Source organism: Carassius carassius, chromosome 4 (genome assembly GCF_963082965.1).
Source record: "Carassius carassius chromosome 4, fCarCar2.1, whole genome shotgun sequence".
Lineage (NCBI taxonomy): Eukaryota > Metazoa > Chordata > Actinopteri > Cypriniformes > Cyprinidae > Carassius > Carassius carassius.
Window position 1 is genome coordinate 40,212,814 of NC_081758.1, and position 14,259 is coordinate 40,227,072.

The 14,259-nt window shown below is 39.8% G+C and overlaps 1 protein-coding gene across 5 annotated transcripts in view; it reads left to right on the plus strand.

Moving 5' to 3' along the window:
* Window positions 1-11,978: 11,978 nt before the first annotated feature.
* LOC132140045 (PDZ and LIM domain protein 5-like) overlaps window positions 11,979-14,259 on the plus strand; it is a 45,831-nt gene continuing 43,550 nt past the window's right edge. For all 5 annotated transcript variants that reach the window (XM_059548820.1, XM_059548821.1, XM_059548822.1 and 2 more), the window contains exons 1-2: window positions 11,979-12,107; window positions 13,025-13,193. In XM_059548820.1, coding sequence (XP_059404803.1) covers window positions 13,095-13,193 — 99 coding nt within the window. In that variant the 5' untranslated portion in view covers window positions 11,979-12,107; window positions 13,025-13,094. The remainder of the gene's footprint in view (window positions 12,108-13,024; window positions 13,194-14,259) is intronic.

Consider the following 14,259-nt stretch of genomic DNA (forward strand, 5'->3'; position numbering starts at 1 on the left):
TTCCTTCAACATTTCAAAAGTGGTTTTCGGTGTGTCCACTGAAGAACTCTCCATTCATGACCAGCTCTTCAATCTTCATCAAGGATCATCTTCGGTTTGTGACTATGCTCTCCGTTTCCGCACCCTGGCGGCCTCTAGTGACTGGAATGAGACCGCTTTAATGACAGTGTTTCGACACGGCTTAAATCCAAAAATCCGGCAACTAGTGGTTGTTTATGATGACGCTATGGGTCTCGAGAATCTCATCCAAAAAACTATTCAAGTCTCTCAACGTCTCACAGCCTGTGGTTACACATCACCAGCCACTGCCAGTTCTCCGCTCCCAGCACCTTCTCTCGCTCCTCCAGCACCAGAGCCCATGCAATTCGACTCCTATCATCTCTCCACCGTTGAACGTCAAAGGAGGATTCAGAATCATCTGTGCTTGTACTGCGCTTCTGATCAACATCTCCTCAGTGGCTGTCCTGTTCGTCCCCCGCGCACTGCGGTAAGCACCATTCAAGTCCCTCCTAAAATTGAAACTCTCAATCGTACTATGGTCTTACTCCTAACCCCTCGTCTTTGTGTCTCAGCGCAAGCCCTACCCGACTCCGGTGCCGAAGGGAATTTCATCTCCACTCAACTACTCGAAAAATTGAACCTTCGAAAACACAAAGCTCATCTAGATTTCCGAGTACAAACTATCCAAGGCAAACCCCTGGGTCGAGGAAGGATTCGTCATTTTTCCCCAACTATCACTCTCCAGATTGGATGTCTTCATACTGAAAGGATCTCGTTTATTGTGCTGGAGGAGTCAACTGCCGAGCTCATCCTGGGACGCCCCTGGATGGTTCAACATCAACCCACCATCGGCTGGAGGTCCGGAGAGATCTTATGCTGGGGTGAATATTGCTTTTCTAACTGCTTGTCTTCAATCAAGAAACCTTCATCTCCCTCTTCATCTAAGAATGAGCGCTCGTTCCGAGTTAGTTCAACCACCGTCGAGAGTCCCGAAACTCCACAGTCTGTATTGATTCCTTCTGAGTATGGGGCGTTCCAGGATGTATTCAGCAAGCAACTCGCAACTAAACTACCACCTCATTGGCCATGGGACTGTGCAATCGACCTACTACCTGGAGCCACCTTACCTAAAGGACGCATTTACCCTCTGTCCATCCCAGAGCAGAAGGCCATGGAGGAGTATGTGGAGGAAGCCCTCAATCAACAGTTCATTCGGACCTCAACCTCCCCTGCCGCTTCAAGCTTTTTCTTCGTGGGTAAAAAGGACGGAGGCTTGCGGCCGTGCATCGACTACAGACATCTGAATTCTCAAACCATCAAGTACAGCTATCCCCTTCCTCTGGTTCCAGCAGCTTTGGAACAGCTGCGTGGAGCTCAAATCTTCACCAAATTAGACCTTCGTTCAGCCTACAATCTCATTCGCATTAGGCAGGGTGACGAATAGAAAACCGCGTTCGTCACCCCCTCCGGCCATTATGAATACCTCGTCATGCCCTTCGGATTATCCAACGCCCCAGCAGTCTTCCAGGGATACATGAACGAGGTCTTCAGGAACTACCTCAATAGGTTCGTCATAGTATATATCGACGACATACTCATCTACTCCTCTTCACTTTCTGAACACCGCAAACATGTCATCCAAGTCCTAGAAAAGCTGAGAGAACACCAACTGTATCTGAAGCTGGAGAAGTGTGAGTTCCATATTCCTTCCGTACAGTTCTTGGGCTACATCATTGACCAACACGGAGTACAAATGGACCCGAGGAAGGTGGAAACCATTCACAACTGGCCACAGCCCACTTCGGTAAAGGAGCTTAAGTGGTTTTTAGGATTTGCCAATTTCTATCGAAGATTCATCAAGGGTTTCAGTCTCATCAGTACTCCATTAACTTCTTCTCTGAAAGGCCGGCCGAAGTCTCTGTCCTTATCATCTGAAGCCCTCCAAGCGTTCCATGACCTCAAAGATGCGTTCGCCTCTGCCCCAATACTATTACATCCCAACCCCGATCTTCCATTTATCATTGAAGTCGACGCTTCTTCCACTGGTGTTGGTGCTGTATTGTCTCAGCGGCAGGGTGAGCCTCCCAAACTCCATCCATGTGCCTTCTTTTCCAAGAAACTGTCCCCGGCGGAGCGGAACTATGATGTCGGTAACCGGGAACTACTGGCTATCAAATTAGCACTGGAAGAATGGAGACACTGGCTGGAGGGAGCTAATCATCAATTCGAAGTCATAACCGACCATAGAAATCTGGAATATCTGAGAGAAGCTAGAAGGTTGAACCCTCGTCAGGCCCGTTGGGCACTCTTCTTCACCCGATTCGATTTCCGGGTCACCTATCGTCCCGGTAGCAAGAACTCCAAGGCTGACGCATTATCTAGTATTCATCAAGCATCTTCTGATGAAAACTCTTCTGAACCTATCCTCCCTCCAGCCATCTTCCTCAACCCCATCTTATGGGACATTGATGACCAAATCGCCCAAGCAAACAATCTTCAACCCGCTCCGCCGGGAGGTCCAGAAGGCCTCATCTTCGTACCACCTCAACTCCATACCAGCCTTCTGGACTCAGCACATTCTACCCCGGGCTCTGGACATCCAGGTAGTAGGCGTACCCTCTCGCTCCTCCTTCAACGGTACTGGTGGCCATCCATCTCCAAGGACGTCTCACGTTACATCAAGGGATGCTCAGTCTGCGCCGTTACCAACACTCCCAGAAAACTTCCGGAGCGTAAACTCGTTCCTCTACCCATTCCTCATCGTCCGTGGTCCCATCTTGGGATAGACTTCATGACAGACCTTCCTTGATCCAACGGAAACACTTGTGTGTTCGTCGTAGTAGACAGGTTTTCCAAATCATGTAAGCTGATACCATTGCCCGGATTACCTACCGCATTTGAAGCAGCCGAAGCTCTCTTCACTTTCGTCTTTTCCGAAACTTCGGCATCCCTGAAGAGATTGTCTCAGATCGTGGACCACAGTTCGTCTCTCGGGTATGGAAAGCCTTCTTCAAACTCCTCGGAGTCACGGTAAACCTTTCCTCTGGATATCACCCTCAGACTAACGGCCAGACTGAGCGGAAGATCCAGGAGATTGGACGGTACCTCCGATCTTATTGCCACCAGTACCAAGACAGCTGGAACCAGTTCCTCCCCTGGGCCGAATATGCCCAGAATTCCCTCCGCCAGAGCACCACTGGACTCACACCATTCCAATGTGTTTTAGGTTACCAACCTCCTCTCTTCCCTTGGTCTGGTGAACCGTCTGAAGTTCCTGCTGTCGACTACTGGTTCCATCAAAGCGAGAGGGTATGGGACTCAGCTCATGTACACCTTCAGCAGGCAGTGCGGAGACACAAGAGACAAGCCGACCGTCGTAGAACCGAACCTCCTCAATACCATCCCGGGCAAAAGGTATGGCTCTCGACGCGGGACATATGTCTCCGCCTGCCCTGCAGAAACGTCACTTATCGTCTCAACCTTCCTCCTGAGTATAAAATTGCACCATCATTCCATGTATCCTTGCTCAAACCTCACACTGAACCTGTCACTCCTCCCTCGTCAGATCCTGCCCCGGCGGATGAACCTCCTCCTCCCGTTCCTGTTGAAGAGGAGGACATCTACAGAGTCCACAACATCTTAGACTCTCGGCGACGAGGTCCCCGGTTGGAATACCTGGTCGACTGGGAGGACTATGGACCTGAGGAGCGTTCCTGGGTTCATCAAGATGACATCCTTGATCCTACACTACTCACCCAGTTCCATTCTGACCATCCGGACCGTCCTGCACCTAGAGGTCGCGGGAGACCTTGTCGCCATACTCGTCCCTCTTCCCAGTCATCAAGAGCCGCCTCAGGAGGGGGGGGGTACTGTCACTGCCACGCCGTCATCTTCACTCGCTCCACCCTCTCGTTCAGTCTCCCCTGAATACTAATCACCCTCACCTGGCCATCTCATCATCGTCATCGTCTGGCCTCGTCAATACCACTGACAACAGACTCACCCGAGCTACTCACCTCAGAGAAAACCACTTACCTCCTGAAGTCATCATTCCCGTTCATCAGCCGTCAGCCATCCGCCTTCCTTCGGCGAACCTTCCCGATCTCTTCCTCCAGCTCCTAAACCAGAGACTTTGGTTACCATTCAGTTAAGTCACAGAGAACGATATCTTCAACTTCATTACTCACCTTTGCATCCTGGCCCTGTTGCACTTGTTTAATAAATCTAATTTCGACTTACCACCTGTCTGCCTCTTGTGATTCCGTGACAATATATATATATATATATATATATATATATATATACTAACCAATTTCCACAATTAGGTATGATGTAAGTCTTTGAACTCTCTCTGTCAGTCTCTCTCTTTTTTAAACAAAATAATTTGTGACTGTCAAACAACTCTAATAATTAACTAATTTATATCATAGAAATATACTGTTGTATTACCATAGAAATATCGACCTGGAAGAGACTTCATTTTCATCCTTCATCCAGCAGAGGACGCTGTGTCTCAAGCAATCAAAGCCTGTGCAAATGGTTCACAGATTATCTTTATTGCAGAATTGATTGACTTTAAGTAAATAGCATGAGTATTGTTTCAATGTCAAGTACCTTCATATCTGTAAGACTAGCCTGAGCTTCAGAGAGATTTGACTGTATTTAGAGCAAATCGATTTTTAAACAGTCCCCTCATTTGTCTCTGTTGCTTTATGAGTGCAGTAGCCCATAAAATAAACTCTAATCACTCACACTTATTTTTTTTCCAAAGGATAGTTTGAACTAGAGTACATTATTGATCCCCGTTCTTTGAACAAATGCTAATAATAGCTTCTTTATGCATTGGCATGGTCTGTGTTTATACTACATCCTATTTAGCCCCCATTAACATCAATGCACATGCTTTTAGACTGTCTATATGGAGTTTTCAACCTTTGTCTGACATGTCAGTCAGTTAAAACAGTCTGCAGTCTTTGTAAAAGCTGTCTTCCTGTGGATGGAGGGGAAGGCCAGACAGGGCCTGTATGATTTAGATACTATGTTGTGCAGAAATGATTGTATTTCTCTATGAAGGAGAGGTTTGTTGGGTTTCATCATTAACCATTACATACCCGAGTGATTCAGTAAGCAGTATCACTTTTCCCACACATGTAAACCTGCACCCTTTTCTCTACATCATTATTTCTTTATTTTTAAATCACAGCTAATCATTTTCTCTTTTAAAACAACAATGTAAAATTAAAAACAATGTTTCTGACAGGTAATCTAAAAATACGCTTTGTGTACCCTCATCTAAATTAAATTATCTAAATTGTTTTTTTTTGTCGTTGTTGTTGTTGTTTTAAAGTCAGAAATATTAATTTCTCATTTACATTTGATCATATTAAATAATTGAATTTTTTACACAATCTTGCAATTTTGAAGTTATTTTATTTTTCTATTTCATAAACTTTTGACATAATTTTTTTAATGTATAAAAAAAAGTGATATATTGAATAGTTATTTTGTTAAGTGTGACACAACTTTGCCAGGACAATATATTTATAATTCATATAAACCATATATTAAATTGTTTTTAAGTAATTTTTTTGGTTAATTTAGTTTGCATCAGTACAATATATCAAATAAATTAAATATTTGATGTAAAATATATATATATAATTTTTTCACAACTTTGCCAGGACATTAGGCTATTTATAATTAGTATAAACCATACACTGAAGTATTTTAATTTTATTTTTTATTTGATCGATTTTTCTTCCGTACGTTATGGTATATAAATTCAAATGTAAGTATAAATATTTTATTTTATTCAATATCTTTATTGTTTGGACAGTATATTGCCTACAAAATAGTAGTACACAATGCACTAAACGTCCATATAAAGTTACAAAGGGTTTTATGAAGGATGCGGGATGGTCTTTGTGATGTTTTGTTTTTCTACAGGTCCAGCCCATGTTTGATGGCGTCACTTGCGGAGGGACCATGAACCTCGCAGCGCCGTTTCATCTGCACAGAAGCGACGCGACGCACGCGACCCACGCGACTCAAACGCGCAGGTAAGTGCGAGCTCATCACAAGACAGGAGAAACTTTAAAACCGTCGTAGCAGCACAGCGCGTGAATAGAGGGTTGTAAATGGATTTCAAATTTTAGTTTTTCAGTTAAATTTCAGCAGACAATTTAAAAAAAACAAACATACAAATAAATAAATAACATCATTTTTGTTTGTTTTTTTGTTCAAAAGAACAGATAAAGCTCATGAACAGCATGTCCTTTTATAAACGTGACAGCTTGTCAAACCGATTCCCTGTTTTGAGAACACAGTTCAACCCTTTGGTTTTTTGGTTACCAAACTAATATTCCTACACTAATATTCACTGTTGAAATTAATGAATACATGCATATTAATGCATTTTTATTTTATTATTATTATTATTATTTGTAAAATATGGTTAGATGTGTTTAAACATAAACATATATTTATGTTTAAAATATGTTTCAAATTTTAGCAAAATGCTTCTTTGTGTTGACATGACATGCCTACAAGTTGCTTAATAATAATATCCATAACACGTGGAGTAAATGTTGAGTGTGAAATAGTGAGAGTAAACTGAATTTAAGAGTAAATGCGATTTAGCATTTGGTTAGTAGTGTTCTTCAGGAGCTGTAATGTCTCAGTGATGTCTCATGGGGCCCCATATGGATGGGGGATGTCATATGTTATTCAGGCTGGGGTCGATGTCTGTCTTCACCCCCTCTGGATGAGTGCATTAGACAGGCGAAAGATGAGAAAAATTATTTAAATACCACCAAATTAACATATATAAAAAAGTGAATATATTGGTGATTTAATGATACACTAGTGATATGAAATAAGCTGTTTTGCAGAATCTTTTCTGTACAGTGCTTAATTTCATACAGATCTTTTATACAGATGTTATCTTTTTGGATAGTACAGCTAACCTAAAAATGTGCCTCAATGCCTTTTTTTCTTTTCTTTTTTTTTACTTTACAGTATGTCTTATTTTAACTTTTTGGATGAACTGTTTCTAGTTTCTTTTAAATGCTTGTTTGGCTTTATAAAATGTGCCAATTTAGTGTGTACTTATACTTTTATTACATCACTGACTCTTTCACATTTACACACACCAAGCAGATGCTCAGATGCACAGACACTGTTTCATTATTTATTTTTAGCATGCAGAACATTGATTGGTCCTTGGGAAGATCTGCTCACTGTTCCAGGAACTAGTGCCTTTTGGGGATTTAGGTATTAGTAGTGTTTAAAAAGTCAAGCATCACCATTACTCTTGCTCTTATATAAAGATCTGAACAAACTCCAAACCAAACTTCGGTGTGTAACCCATTTTACAGTGTTTGTGCTCTGGACATGAATGATACCTAACATCTTTTCTATGCAATTAGAGTTCCAGTTTTGAAAGTGTTGTCAGCAGGCATCTGACTAGTTTCTAGTCTGGTTTTATTGCATGATTCATGCAGGCAGATTGGGATTAAATTAGATTAGTGTGAAGTTGCATACAGCCAGACAGTTTCTTTGTGTTCATGTGCAAGATATTGCTATTTAGAAATGTCTCACACACACACACACACACATACACACACACACACACACACACACCCACACCCACACACACACACACACACACACTATAATGTTAATTTATATATGGTTAATGTAGATAAGTCTCTTTGTAATGCTAATGAATCAGATAATCTAAAAACAGTGGCCAGTAGAAACACAACACAAAGCAGCAATCTGTTTTCCTTGTGGTTCCCGCTCGAGTCACTGGATCTATAGCGCATGTTTTTGGAGAAAACTGTAAACCAGAGAAGCACTTAATCCGACAGCTATTATGAACACAGACACACACACACACACACACACACACACACACACACACACACACACACACACACACACACACACACACTCAGGCAGCTTGCATTGTTCTGGCTTTGGTCTCAGCTGTTCTCACTCAAGCTACTTACTGCTGCCACTCAGCATACATCATATGTCACTAATGTGATTTCCTTATTGTGTACTGCTACACTTCTGTGGCAATAGATGCATGTGTGTGTGTGTGTGTGTGTGTGGAGAGAGAGAGAGATGGACACATGGAAGGTGATGAGTTTTAAACTATTGATATTAGATCTCGGTCAGATACCGGACAAACTCCTCAATCAGCGCACGCACGCACGCACGCACGCACGCACACACACACACACACACACACACACACACACACAGAGATGGTGAAAGATCCCCAGACTGCATGAGGACTGACCTTATGGCTTCTCATTGTATTCAGACTTTGTTGCTGAACATTGTTTTTCCATTCTTTATGTGGTGTGTATGTATGAGTGTGTCTGGATATATGATGAATAATCACCTGTCCGTTGTCCAGCTTTGAACTCACATAAGCTTCCTCTCCATCCGATTGGCAGCATGCCGATAACTGTGCCGTAGTTTATATATATATATATATATATATATATATATGTGTGTGTGTGTGTGTGTGTTGCTGTGTGTGTACAGGTGCATCTCAATAAATTAGAATGTCGTGGAAAAGTTTATTTCAGTAATTCAACTCAAATTGTGAAACTCGTGTATTAAATAAATTCAGTGCACACAGACGGAAGTAGTTTAAGTCTTTGGTTCTTTTAATTGTGATGATTTTGGCTCACATAACCCACCAATTCACTATCTCAACAAATTAGAATATGGCTCAAATTAGAATATGCCAATCTACTAATCAATTCAAAACACCTTCAGAGGTTTCCAGAGCCTTCAATATGGTCTCTCAGTTTGGTTCACTAGGCTACACGATCATGGGGAAGACTGCTGATCTGACTGTTGTCCAGAAGACAAACATTGACACCCCTCACAAGGAGCCACAAACATTCATTGCCAAAGAACCTGACTGTTCACAGAGTGCTGTATCCAATCATGTTAACAGGAAGTTGAGTGGAAGGAAAAAGTGTGAAAGAAAAAGATGCACCAACTGAGAGAACCATAGCCTTATGAAGATTGTCAAGCAACATTGATTCAGGAAGTTGAGTGAACTTCACAAGGAATGGACTGAGGCTGGGGTCAAGGCATCAAGAGCCACCACACACATACTTGTCAAGGGATTTGCTGAACCACAGACAATGTCAGAGGCGTCTTATTTGGGCTAAGGAGAAGAAGAACCGGACTGTTGCCCAGTGGTCCAATGCCCTCTTCTCAGATGAGAGCAAGTTTTGTATTTTATTTGGAAACCAAGGTCCTAGAGTCTGGAGGAAGGGTGGAGAAGCTCATAGCACAAGTCCATTGTTAAGTTTCCAGTCTGTGATGTTTTGGGGTGCAATGTCATCTACTTGTGTTGGTCCATTGTGTTTTTTGAAAACCAAAGTCACTGCACCCGTTTACCTAGAAATCTTGGAGCACTTCATGCTTCCTTCTGCTGACCATCTTTTTGAAGATGCTGATTTAATTTTCCATCAGGATTTGGCACCTGCCCACACTGACAAAAGCACCAAAAGTTGGTTAAATGACCATGGTGTTGGTGTGCTTGACTGGCCAGCAAACTAACCAGATCTGAACCCCATAGAGAATCTATGGAGTATTATCAAGAGGAAAATGAGAAACAAGAGACCAAACAATGCAGATGAGCTGAAGGCCACTGTCAAAGAAACCTGGGCTTCCATACCACCTCAGCAGTGCCACAAACTGATCACCTCCATGCCACGCCGAATTGAGGCAGTAATTAAAGCAAAAGGAGCCCTTACCAAGTATTGAGTACATGTACAGTAAATTAAAGGGTTAGTTCACCCAAAAATCTAAATTATGTCATTAATAACTTACCCTCATGTCGTTCCAAACCCGTGAGACCTCCGTTTATCTTCGGAACACAGTTTAAGATATTTTAGATTAAGTCCGAGAGCTATCAATCCCTCCATTGAAACTGTGTGTACGGTCTACTGTCCATGTCCAGAAAGGTAAGAAAAACATCATCAAAGTAGTCCATGTGACATCAGAGGGTCAGTTAGAATTTTTTGAAGCATCAAAAATAAATTTTGGTCTAAAAATAGCAAAAACTACGACTTTATTCATCGTCTTCTCTTCAGTGTCTGTTGTAAGACAGTTCAAAACAAAGCAGTTTGTCATATCCGGTTCGCGAACGAATCATTCAATGTAACCGGATCTTTTTGAACCAGTTCACCAAATCGAACTGAATCGTTTTAAACAGTTCGCGTCTCCAATACGCATTAATCCACAAATGACTTAAGCTGTTAATATTTTTAATGTGGCTGACACTCCCTCTGAGTTCAAACAAACCAATATCCCGGAGTAATTCATTTACTCAAACAGTACACTGACTGAACTGCTGTGAAGAGAGAACTGAAGATGAACACCGAGCCGAGCCAGATAACGAACAAAAGATTGACTCATTCTCGACTCTTATGAAGTATTCTAATTTGTTGAGATGAATTGGTGGGGTTTTGTTAAATGTGAGCCAAAATCATCACAATTAAAAGAACCAGAGACTAAAACTACTTCAGTCTCTGTGCATTGAATTTATTTAATACAAGAGTTTCACAATTTGAGTTGAATTACTGAAATAAATGAACTTTTCCACGGCATTTCTAATTTATTGAGATGCACCTGTACGTGTGTGTGATCCTGGACCACTAAACCAAAGTCTTAATTGTAGATTTTTTGAAGTTAAGCTTTATACATCATCTGAAAGCTGAATAAGCTTTCCATTGATGTATGGTTTATTAGGAAAGGACAATATTTGGCCAAGATACAGCTATTTGAAAATCTGGAATCTGAGGGTGTAAAAAATCTTATACAGAGCATCCTTTAAAGTTGTCCAAATTCATTCTTAGCAATGCAGATTACTAACCAATAAGTAAGTTTTTATATATTCATGGTAGGAAATTTACAAAATATTTTCATGGAACATGGACATTTTTTTTTGGCTATTTTTTGGTACAATTTACGACTGGTTTTGTGCTTCAGGATCACATAGATAGATAGATAGATAGATAGATCATCTTTCATTCCATCATCCATCCTTCCTTCCATTCCTCTTTCACCTTTCAATCTATCCATCAGTCCATCCTTCCATTACTCTTTCATCCATCCATTAATCCATCCATCCATTCATCATCTTTCAGTCATCATCCATCTATTCATCATCCATCCATCCATCCATTCCTCTATCATCTTTCAGTATATCCATCCATCCGTCCATCTGTCCGTCCATCCATCCATCATTCTATCATCTGTCAATCCATCCCTCCTTCCAAACAACCATCCAACCATCCATCCATTCATCCGTCCATCCATTTCTCTGTCATCTTTCAATCCATCCATCCCTCTTTCAATCTATCCAACTATCCATCCTTTCATTTCTCTTTCATCCATCCATCCATCCATCCATCCATCCATCCATCATCTTTCAGTCGATCCATCCATCCATCCATGATATTTATACCAAATGGAAAATTGCCAGGCATGATCAATACAGTACAGAGTACAACATTATATAAACATTACTACAATTTTCCATTATTTGGGTTTGTTTAATGAGAGTAACATTTGAGTTACTGATAGGAGATGAAGAACATTCTGCATAATGCGTGAAGACACCGTGGATAACATGTGAATCTCATCTGTATTCCAGTGTTTACATCAATCTTACTCTTTTCCTATGACAAATTATTGGACAATATGAGCAGTAGACAGATATACTGGCAGGCTAAAGCATTCCTTCTTGAAATGTGCCAATGACGGGACACCCATCAGACCAGTGGAACATTCCAGTGTCTGATCCTAATCTTCTAATCTCAGGACCTTTGTTTTAGGTTCTGGTGGCTTTTTGATGGTTCCTCCTTAATATTTGGCAGCACGTCTAGGGTCTGTTCCCTAAATATCAGCGTGTAAGCCTAACCCCCAAAATACACACACAGCATTTGATAGATGGGTATAAATGGGCAGTCTGCTGTCTGTGTGGATCATTTGGTGTCAGACCTTTAGACCTGCACTGCCATTGAGGACTTTGTGTTTCTTTTTGTCAAGATTGTTGCTTTTTGAAGGTAATTTTGTCTGATTAATATATGCAGAATGATTATTTCACTTTAGCTTTGTTAAATGCATGTTAACTTACGCATATTGTATGATTAGACAGGTTGTTGTATTACAGTACAGTACTGTTCAAAAGTTTGTTTTTCTTTTAAAGAAATTCATATTTTTATTCAGCCAGGATACAATAAATTAAACAAACGTGATAATAAAGATATATATGATGTTAAAAAAGTTTTATTTCAAATAAGTGCTGTTCTTTTAAACTTTATGGTTTCCACAATTAAACAGCACAACTGTTTTTAAAAATAATACACAACTGTTATTAAAAATAATAAATGCCAATGAACATATTAGAATGATTTCTGAAGGATCATGTGACACTGATGTTTGGACGTTTTGATCCTGAAAATGTAGCTTTGCAACTCAGGAATAAATAAATGAATGTTAAAACAGTTATTTTAAATTGAAATAATATCTCCTAATATTACTGGTGGGTTTTTGTTCTGAATTTTGACCGAATAAGTGACTGAATTTTGATAAATAAGTATATATATATATATATATATATATATGACTTTTATACTTCTTTATGCTACTAAATTTCATTAGCTGTGTTTCATAAGACAAGCATATATATATGACTTTTATACTTCTTTATGCTACTAAATTTCATTAGCTGTGTTTCATAAGACAAGCATCCTTATTTCTTTTAACTTCTAACCCATAGCACTGAAACTTACCTTCAAGTAAACAGGTTTTTGCAAGTAAAAAAACACTTTAACAACTGCATGGAAATGCCTTGGCAACCTCCTAGCATTGGGTTTTTCCACTCACATTTTATTACAAAAAGTAAAAATCTAGTTTTAAATCGCATACTTTTTCAACAGTGTCTGACTGAACACCTCTCTCTCTCTCTCTCTCTCTCTAGGGCATTCTGTGAGGACTTTCTGAGTGTTTAGCAGCCTCCGTGGGTGTGTTTTACAGTATATCAGACAGCTATGAGTGGTAAATACAGTGTGGTGTTACAGGGTCCGGCCCCATGGGGCTTTAGACTGCAGGGGGGGAAAGACTTTAACATGCCTCTCTCCATTTCACGGGTGAGTACAAACACACACTCATTCAAATATGATACACCCCGTCTGACCCCCCGACACCATCTGTACCCTTTAATGATCTCCCACTCCCCTCTTTATTGTCTTTTTGTCTATTTTTATGTTGCTTTTGACCTCGTCATTATGTATAGGGGCGAGCAGAGTAAGCAGTGTTTTGGAACTGTACACAGTGTTTATAATGTGATCATATTTTTAGAAAAGGCCCATCATATGCAGCTGCCTGTGATTGAGAGATACATATGAGAAAAAATATTTTTTGCATGTCAATAATTTGTTAGAACAAAATAAATTTAAAGACTTAAAGAAGTCTGTAATGCTTAGCAAGTCTGCATGTATTTGATCAAAAATACATAAACCTTTAATATAGTGAAACATTATTACAATTTAAAATATTTTATTTTAATATATGTTAAATGATCCTTCAGAAATTATTCTAATATTCTGATTTACAGCTGAACAGGTTTTTGTTTCAGGGTTCTTTATTGAACAGAAAGTTCAAAAGAACAGTATTTATTTGAAATTGAATACTTTTGTAACATTATAAATTTCTTTACTATCACTTTTAAAAAATTAAATGCATCCTCTGAATAAAACTATTAATTTCTTTAAAAAAATCTAACTGACCCCAACATTTTTAACAGTAGTGTATAGCATACATGTTGGTAAATTGCCACTGAATAAAGACATAAAAATTGTTTGGGTAAAAATTAATCATACATTATTAAATAAAGTATTTTTCCCAGAATTATATCAGTAGGTAAATGGTTTATGATGCTCTGGGGTGATTTATATATGCCATAAAAACTTACAAATATTAGTAGAAAATTGCAATTTAATATTCTCACTTTTAAACATTTTCTTTACAGGTTTATGCAAAGAAAAGATGCAAACATTGTGGCAAACAGTTGTGCATTACAAAACTTTTTTTAAAGCATTTACACAGGTTCCTGTAGCTCTAATAGAAGAGCATGACACTAGCAAAACCAATGATTCAATTCCCTGGGAATGCATGAACTAAAAAGATAGCTTATATGCAATGCAAGTCACTTTG